Source organism: Babylonia areolata, chromosome 18 (assembly GCF_041734735.1).
Source record: "Babylonia areolata isolate BAREFJ2019XMU chromosome 18, ASM4173473v1, whole genome shotgun sequence".
Lineage (NCBI taxonomy): Eukaryota > Metazoa > Mollusca > Gastropoda > Neogastropoda > Buccinidae > Babylonia > Babylonia areolata.
In genome coordinates this window covers 24,195,642-24,205,641 of record NC_134893.1, presented here as the reverse complement: position 1 = coordinate 24,205,641, position 10,000 = coordinate 24,195,642, and the positions used below count along the sequence as shown (strand labels likewise).

Sequence of the window (10,000 nt, the reverse complement as noted above, 5' to 3'; positions counted from 1 at the left end):
TTGTGTAGCGTATATGGATTTGTCCTAACACAGTGTCGCTTCCTTGAGCTACTGATACTGATACCAATACTTCCGCATTGCTCTTAAAAAAAAAAAAGAAAAAAAAAAATGAAAGAAACAAAAACCCGACAAAATTTTAATACTACTGTCTGTGTCAGCCATGCTTCGTATTCCCAACATAAATATATACATGAATACATGATCAAGTGAATATAATTATAATTGGACAAATGAATGAACAGAGAAATAATGAAACCGGTAATGCAAAAGGTTCCTCGCAGCTACTTCAAAATATCCATTAGAAAAATTAAAAAAAATAGAAGAAAAAAAGCAAAAAAACCCCCCCAAAAAACAAAACAAAACAAACAAAAACAACAACAACAACAACAACAACACACAAAACAGTTTTGCCTGGAAACCCTGAAATAAATGTACAAGGGTAAGCACTCTGGCTTGGCTCAAAACTTTCACAACATCGTAACAGTTCTCTCCCATCGTCCACCATCTCTCTCTCTCTCTCTCTCTCTCTCTCTCTCTGTCTGTCTGTCTGTCTGTCTGTCTGTCTGCCTGTCTGTCTGTCTGTCTGTCTTTCTGTCTCTCATAATCAGAACAGAAACCACAATGGTGATTATGCAAGTCATTTTGAGGAAGCCTAATATTAGATTTTTGTCTTCGTATTGTTTCGAAACAGTTATGGATAGGTCAAGTCATAATTATTCAAGAAACCACAGCAAGGTGATTATGCAAGTCATTCTACATTAATTTTCTTTAAATACTCAATTTGAAATGAAGAATGCGTGATCGGAAAGAGAGAGAGAGAGAGAGAGAGAGAGAGAGAGAGAGAGAATGAATGAATGAATGGATGAATGCATTATTCATGTTTAGGCCATTGCCCTTAATGAAAGGGTTTCAGAAAAAAAAACACATTTAAGAAGTAAAAAAACAACAACAACAACAACCAAAAACAAACAAACAACAACAACAACAAAAACCAACCCAAAAAACAAACACAAATATAACAGTTTATCCAGCGATACACACTTAGCGCAGTAGTACACAGTACACATAACTAATACATGCATATCTAACTGCATTCAGTAAAGTTATACACGTGGAAATCTCAATGAATTATTTTACGATGGTAAGAGTGGATCGAAGCTTAAACGCTTTGAACAGATAAATGAAAGAGAGAGAGAGAGAGAGAGAGAGAGAGAGAGAGAGAACACGAATCTTCTTCTTCTTCTTCGTTCGTAGGCTGCAACTCCCATGTTCACTCGTATGGAAACGAATGGGCTTTTACGTGTATGACCGTTTTTACCCCGCCATGTAGACAGCCATACTCAGTTTTTAAGGGTGTGCATGCTGGGTATATTCTTGTTTCCATACCCCACTGAACGCTGACATGGATTACAGGATCTTTAACGTGCGTATTTGATCTTCTGCTTGTGTATACACAGGAAGGAGGTTCAGTCACAAGCAGGTCTTCACATAGGCTGACCTCAGAGATCAGAAAATTCTCCACCCTTTACCCACCAGGCGCCGTTACCGAGATTCGAATCCGGGACCCTCAGATTGAAGGTCCAACGCTTTAACCACTTGGCTATTGCGCCTGTCAAAACACGAATCAATTTAAACCTTGACATAGTGTTTGTTTTTAAAGACACATGTCAGCATACATCAACCCTTCACCTCACAGAATGTCATCATGTCAGTATGTATGAACCCTTCACATCACATAATGTCACCATGTCAGCATGTAACAACCCTTCACTTCACATAATGTCACCATGTATCAACCCTTCACTTCACATAATGTCACCAAGTCAGCATGTGTCAACACTTCACTTCACAGAATGTCATCATGTCAGCATGTATCAACCCTTCACTTCACAGAATGTCATGTCAGCATGTATCAATCCTTCACTTCACATAATATCACCATGTCAGCATGTATCAACCCTCCACTTCACAGAATGTCACCATGTGTCAACCCTTTTTGCCTTGCTTGTTCTGTCTTAGCTGTTACCCCATCACCATTTCCCGTGACCTTGATGGCACGATTCTCTGCCCGCGGGGTCAAGGCCACTATAACCTTCAAGCAAAATGGCACCGGGGAGACAGTCCAGGTCATCAGAGACGGCGCCGTGTTCTGGGAAACCCCCAACATCACATGGCGTCTTCACGCCCTCCCCGTTCAGTATGATGTGAAGGACCGCTGCGAGTCATATCATTTGGGACCAAGGTCATGACCACTTCGTCCCCCCCCCCTCCCCTTCGTCTTTTTCACCTCATCCTCCAGCTGCTTCCTCTTCTGTTCCTCCTTCTCTCCCTATTGTCCCCTCTTCTTCTTTCTTTCTGTCTGTCTGTCTGTCTTTCTTTTTTTCATTCTTAATCTTCGTTTGGGGATATGCATGCTCATCTTGTTCTTGTTTCCACAACCCACCCACGGTGATATTGATTGCAGGATCATCAACGCGCATATTTGATCTTCTGCAAGCATATTGATGACATTGATCACATTATCTTCAACGTGCGCACTTCGTTTTCTGTAAGTGTATTGATGGCATTGATTACACGAGGATCTGAAAGGCCCGTGTCTCATCTTCTACAAGCGTATACACACACAAAATGGTCAAGCACTAACAGGTCTGCACACATGTTGACCTGGGATGTGTGACTTTATTTCAGGCTTTGTGTTTCATTGTGAACTGGGACAGAGTGACTATATTTCACATCGTTTGTCACAGTGCGTATTGGAGCGGAGCGACTTCATTTGTGTTCCAGTGTGTATTGGGAGGAAATGAATTTATTTCACATTGTGTTCCAGTATATATAGGGGCGGAGTGACTTTATTTCACATTGTGTTCCAGTGTAAATTAGGGTGGAGTGACTTTATTTCGCATTGTGTTCCAGTGTAAATTGGGGTGGAGTGACTTTATTTCACATTGTGTTCCAGTATATATTGGGGCGGAGTGACTTTATTTCACATTTTGTGTTCCAGTGTGTGTTGGGAGGGAGTTTCTATGCAAAGTCATATTTTGCTCAAGTGCATATTGGGAGGGAGTGAATTCATTTCACATGTTTTGTTCCAGTGCATTTTGAAGGGACTGAATTCATTTCACATGTTTTGTTCCAGTGAATTCATTTCACATGTTTTGTTCCAGTGAATTCATTTCACATGTTTTGTTCCAGTGAATTCATTTCACATGTTTTGTTCCAGTGTATTTTGAAGGGAGTGAATTCATCTCATATTTTTTGTTCCAGTGTGTAGTTCGAGAGAGTAACTAGTTCATTTTATTTTTGTTCCAGTGTGTATGATGACAGACATTCCTCCGATGTTCTGGAACTGTCTGGGCAAAAGAGTATTGAAGGTGAGGATGACTGTTTGCCCTGACGTGAACATGTACTGTAAGAACCGCATCTCCTGCTGTTCTCATGCATCTCAGTCTGTCGGACGAGGCGATGAACCGCGTGCAGCACACACCTGGCACACTCTAACATAACCCGTCGCAACAAAAGCGTTGTCCTCTGGCGATGATTATGTAAATGAAATCCACTCTGATAGGTACACAACCATATACACATACTGATTAGTGCGTTGGGTTGTGCTGCTGGTCAGGCTTCTGCCTTGCAAAATGTCGTGTGGAGTAAATGGATATATCCCAATGTAGTGACGCCTCCTTGAGGAACAGAAATCTGAACATGTTTGAACAGTGAATTGATAAACTATTCAATGTGACCAGTGCACGACATACGAACGCAGGCCCCAGTCTTCTCTTTACGCCGCTTTTTACCTTCCTCGAGTTGCTGGTACCCATGCAAGCCTGCGTGGAATGAGGGACTTCGGAGCTAAGTGCGTCTTCCCAAGGATATGCCGAAACAGGGCTGTGAACTCTGATCACTGGTGAACACCGAAAAGACTGCAATTGTTATAAAACACCATCAACAACAACGAAAAACCCACAAGTTTCATCTTCTTGAGTTTTAATGGTGCTGACTGCGTGATGATCTCTGCCGAGATATGTTGAAAACCAAGGATGGTTCGGGAGTTCCTGTTAAGGAAATGATGTACAGAATGGAGGTGTAAAAAAGTGTAATCCAGAATCACCGCTTATGATGTAACGAAATGTTGTAATGGCCGCGACAACGATGACGATTAACACAGCCACTGAGGTATTTCATTATTTACTTCTATCAGCTCGATTAGCAAATAGTTCACAAACACACTATGCATATGTTACGCATTGATTGTGTTGTTATTTATTCTCCCTTAAACAATCCCTTTCTGTGGCAACGAGTAACATATACTACAAAAGAACACGATTTTATCTTTTCTTTCACGTGATTTTTTTCTTCCTTTGAATAAGAAGAATATAACTAAACTTTTAACCAGTGCAGCTTTGTGCGTCAGTAATACACATGATGATGATGACGACGATGTTGGTGATTAACCAGGACAAAAAGACAAATAAAAAGCAAAACGAAAATAAGAACAAAAGCACTTAAGAGGGAGAAACGGTTTAAAAACCAACACACAAACAAACAAAAAACGAGAGGTGAAACCCGACAAGAAAAAAGTGGACTAAACAAACGTAGGGAACAATGGAGCTACAGAATATTCGTCTCTCCACTGTTGTGTATCCCCAGGGAAAAGTCACGGACGCCAAAGCGATTTTGCAAGACATGCAGCCCACATTGAAACTGGTCATTGTCAATCGTGTTCCATTGAAGGGTCTGTGATCCCAGTTACTTTAAGTTAAAGTTATAGCCTTTTAGTTTTACGGCCATGGGGGCAACGAATTCATACTCACCGTGTCAACAGCTCGGCATAGGAAGGCGGGGCCCAGTGCTCTCGTTCCGCCTTTTTAACCCTCCCCATCCGAAGTCAGGTAACCATTCACACCTAGGTGGTGTGAGGAAATTCTGGGTGGAGTGTCTTTCCCAGTGCCATGATGGTGTCTCCCGTCGGACCGACGGATGAGTAGGCAGGCAGGCTTATTTGTCGGTGTATGTCCTCATATGGGAGAAGAGGCCGATTCTTGATGCGCAGCACTTTCCACAGGTGTTGTCTCCAGAAGTTGAAACCTGCTTCCTTCGCTCACGCTTCTCCTTAATGGCCAGCGTTCTCTTGTTTTCAAACGTCTTTATGCCACTAGGGCAACAACATCCTCCAGCGAAAGCGGCCAAGGGCATCAGTTTCCCAGGAAGTGATGTCTATGTCACGGGCTTTGAGGTTTGTCTTCAAGGTGTCCTTGAAGCGATTGGAGGGTCTTCCAAGTTCGCGGTGGCCTTCCTTCAGCTGGCCAAACAAGAACATCGTCGGGATCCTACTGTCTGTCATGCGGACAACGTGTCCTGTCCAGCGTAGCTGGCACTGAGATCAGCAGGTTTTCGATGCTGGGCAGGCCGCTCCTCTCTAGGACCTGGAGGCTAGAAACCCTGTCTTGCCACTTTATGCCGAGGATATTTCGTAGGCATCTCTGGTGAAACTTCATCAATGCCATAACACCGTACTGAAAGGTGGCCTCGAACCCTGATCACTGGTGAGCACTGGATCAGAAGGCCAACGCCTAACCGACTCTGCCACGTTGCCTCCTTTCGACTCTCTTTCACCGCTAGCGTGTTCACAGCGGTCTGCCATGTTAGGGTTGTCCTTTGTCATGGGAATCGTCGTTCTGGGCAGTCCATGTCCCTAGAATTGACAAAGCCAGTCATCGGCATCATGTTATTTGTCGTTACCATCGTCATCGTCGACGTTATGATGTCATCATCATCATAGGGAGCGCGTTCATCCATTTTATATCTTCACGTGTGTGTGTGTGTGTGTGTGTGTGTGTGTGTGTGTGTGTGTGTGTGTGTGTGTGCTCATGTGTGTGTGTGTGTGTGTGTGTGTGTGTGTGTGTGTGTGTGTGTGTGTGTGTGACACAGACATCAGTCCCCGAAACATTGAATGTGTGCTTTATCATTGCCCCGTATCCAGAATTTATGTGCCCACATATTTTTCTGCTTCGCTGTTCGCAGGTCGTTCAATAGTCATTTTCACCTCTCACAACGACACCATTTCTTGCGCAAACGTCGAAAGAACCGGAAGATACGTCACCGCTAGAGCCGACTTCCGAAGGGCAGGCATTCTGGGAACAATCATTCTGAGACAAGACGTGACGTCGGAGAATGCCCTTACGCGCTTGTTCTCGGACCTGTACTCTCGGGACCCGGGTGGTGAGGGTGGGCGCATGCTGGAGTGGGTGACGGTGGACGGAGACGATGGGTGCTCTGTGTCTCTCCCCCCCTACGATCCCAAACACGCCGTTGGGGTCTGCTCTGAGGAGACTCCAGAAAGGTCAGTCCAGGTCTTTTCCTTCGTTAGGCATGTCCATGTGTCCACGACCCTATGTGTTCCCGCCTCCTAGCCCCCACCCAATCCACCTATTCACACACACACACACGCACTCGCGCTTGCGCGAGTGCGCGAACGCACACTCTACCATTTTTAACGTCACTGACATGTACACACATAACATCGGCTCACAGGCACAATATCCCATCCCCGCATACACACACACACACACATACATACATAATTACACACACACACACACACACACACAGACGCACGCACACACACATACACACACATACACACACACACACACACACACACACACACACACACACACATACATAATTATAAACACACACACACATACACACACATACATAATTACACACACACACACACACACACACACACACACACACACACACACACACACACACACACTATTTTTTCATACCATCGCTCACATAAATATGCATATGCGTAGTTACATCCGCACACAAGGACAAGCACAGACAGGCACTCGAACGTGTCAAGTGAAGACAGAGTGATCTACCTTTCCAATTGACCGTGGACATCTTTATCTTTTGTAAGAGATAAAACCCGCAACAATGACATTCATAAAACTTGACATTCTCATTGGATGAACGTATTTGTTTCTGAGCGAAGCGGACAAGTGTCATTCCTGACATCAAAGTGTACATCATGCATACATTAATATCTGAAAACGGAGACTGAGAACAGAACAGTGGTCATGAAATTCATGATGGATTTCACGCATACACTTACTTACTACTGCTACTGCTACTACTGCTGCTACTACTATTACTATTGCTACTACTACTACGAGTACTACTACGAATAATACGAGGGTCATTCAATAAATAAGGTGAATTTTTCGGTATAAGGACTTCTAATACAGATAGAAGCTTACTTTTTTTTTTCAGCGTAGTCTCCCAGCACTGTCACACACTTTTCCCATCTGTGCACAAGCTTCCGTATTCCCTCAGTGTAAAAATCTTTGGACTGATGTCTCAGCCAGTCGCTCACAACACTTTTGACTTCATCGTCACTTTCAAACTTCGTGCCTCTCGTGAACGCTTTCAAGGGACCAAACAGGTGAAAGTCTGAAGGGGCAAGGTCTGGGCTGTAAGGGGGATGAGGGAGCAGTTCCCAGCCCAGCTCGTTGATGGTCTGCACCGTTCGGGCTGCTGTGTGAGGCCTTGCGTTGTCATGATGCAAGATGACTCCTTCTGACTGATGACCCCTGCGTTTATTCTTTATATCTTTCTTGACCTGCCTCAGCAGTTCACAGTAGTTGGCACTGTTCACAGTGCTTCCTTTCTCAAGGAATGAAATGGTGATTGGGCCTTGCATATCCCAAAAAACGGTGAGCATCACCTTCCTCGTGGACCGCTGGGACGAACTTCTTCTTCACTGGAGAGCCTACGTGCTTCCACTCCATGGACTGCCGTTTGGACTCAGGCTCATAGTGCCAAACCCATGTCTCGTCACATGTGACCACCTTCTTCAGAAACTCATCACCATCCTTCTCATAGCGGCAGAGACACTGCTGGGACAACTCGACCCTCCTCTGTTTGTGCTCTGGAGTAAGCATCTTTGGCACCCACCGGCAGCTGACCTTCGAGTAGCCAAGGTCATCATGGACAATTTTGTGTGCTGTCCCAACAGATAAGCTCAAAGTCCTTGCAATGTCATCCACTGTCACCCTTCTGTCAGACTGAATGAGGTCATTGACTGATTCGATCACCTCAGGAGACCTCACTTCTGTAGGCCTTCCAGCCTGTCTTCATCCTCAACACTGCTCCGTCCTTCTTTAAACAATTTAGCCCACTTGTAGACATTTTTTCGGCTGAAACATGTGGCACCATACACAGTTGACATTCTCCTATGAATTTCAACTGGTTTGCACCCTTCAGCAACCAAAAACTTGATAACTGACCGCTGTTCAATCCTGGAGCATGCTTCTTGGTCGGCCATCTTTGTTAATCGCCAAAACTCTCAAAGTTTTTTTTAAATCTGCAAAACAAATTAAATCCATGTGAAAAAGAAGTAAAACAACAACAACAACAACAAATTAAAAAAAGTAAGCTTCTATCTGTATTAGAAGTCCTTATACCGAAAAATTCACCTTATTTATTGAATGACCCTCGTACTAATGATAATAATAATAGTAATTATTTACACAGCGCCTGACCAAAATAAATTGCTCTGAGCGCTTTACAATTACAGTAGTTAAAGACTTCATCCATCAAAATCATGCAGGTTGGTCCAGCTAAGGAACCAAACATGATGAACTAGGACAAGACATTGGATCAAATCTGAATGTCCATAGCACGCACCCCAAAATCACTTCCAACATCCAAAACTTAGGGTAGGTATGGGTCATTGCGAACAGCGTGCAATCGCGAACAATTCGTATACCACCCGACTTCGGACTGCATTTTACAGTTTAACGTCTGCTTCGACCTTTTTTTTCTAATACCCTAATGAATATCCATTTCCAAAAACCAGTCAAACATCAGCTATTTCTGGCTATTTCCGCGCTCTTTCTTCTCTTCGCGCACCACTGCCGACCAAGGTTTCAAACGCGCTCTCAAAATCCTAAAATCAAGGGAAGCAAGTTGTAGGACTTGAACTTTGACACAGTTTGAAATAGTTGATTTGAACGGATATGCTGAATGCGCATTACCTTTGCTGGGGGAATCTAAGAAAACATATTGGTGACAGATCAGAACGTCAGTTTTGACAGGAATCTGCAAAATAATGTCGTTTGCAATTAGACCATACAATATTTTGATGTGAGTCAATTTGCCAACGATGTTGCACAGTTACTGAGTACACTCAAAAGGGTGTGTTTGTGTGCGGTGTGGTGTGTGTGTTTAAATGTTTGTGTGTTTGTGTGCATGTGTGATCAAAACCAACAATACAACAGTCTGGTGCGATGTTCTAATGATATGTTATGCCTGAGTTAAAGACCTGCTTCTGTTTTAATTGTATGCATGTACCCAAGACCATCGTTTGCAATTATACTTGCCCGTTCGCATTTATCCTCAGGCATCCCTGCTATTTCAAACGTCGTCAAAACGTTGAAAAGAACGAGCAGGCGAACTTTTACTGGTGCAGCCAGTCGGATAAAGCCTTCAAAAACAAAAGAACTACGTTTGACGATCGAACGACATGTTGTCTCTACAGTACACACGTTGAGATGGTCGCTTCGACTGGATCGTTCGCAATGAGGCATACCTACCCTAACATGTACATCACTAGGCCCAGATAATACAAAACCAACCTCCAACACCCTAAATCAGTCTAACACACAGCATCTCAAGAACACACAGAGACATGTGTTGTTAAAACAACATCTTCGGTGAATGCTTTCCTTTTCTGCAGCTGTGCTGTGGGAAACATGACTGGCAAGTTTGGCAGGATCGCCGTTGGACACGCGAAAGGCACTCGGCGATGGACTCGCGTGGACTTGAACCTTCCGCTATCGGGCGTCAACAGCGTCATCGGTAAAACAGTCCAGCTCTTTGGCTCTGACGACCCAGGGCGCGCCAAGCCGATGGCGTGCGCCACAATCACCAAGTTTGCTCCACGTACGGGTGTGGCCACCTTCGACCAGAGAGGTGTCAGCGGTGA

The 10,000-nt window shown here is 44.1% G+C and overlaps 1 protein-coding gene across 1 annotated transcript in view; it reads left to right on the top strand.

The window, feature by feature from the left end:
• The first annotated feature begins 2,051 nt into the window (after nucleotides 1–2,051).
• LOC143292195 (uncharacterized) overlaps nucleotides 2,052–10,000 on the top strand; it is an 18,734-nt gene continuing 10,785 nt past the window's right edge. Inside the window, exons 1-3 of the mRNA XM_076602378.1 lie at nucleotides 2,052–2,217; nucleotides 6,022–6,340; nucleotides 9,752–10,000. The exon at nucleotides 9,752–10,000 is cut by the window's right edge and continues 238 nt beyond it. Coding sequence (XP_076458493.1) covers nucleotides 2,052–2,217; nucleotides 6,022–6,340; nucleotides 9,752–10,000 — 734 coding nt within the window. The remainder of the gene's footprint in view (nucleotides 2,218–6,021; nucleotides 6,341–9,751) is intronic.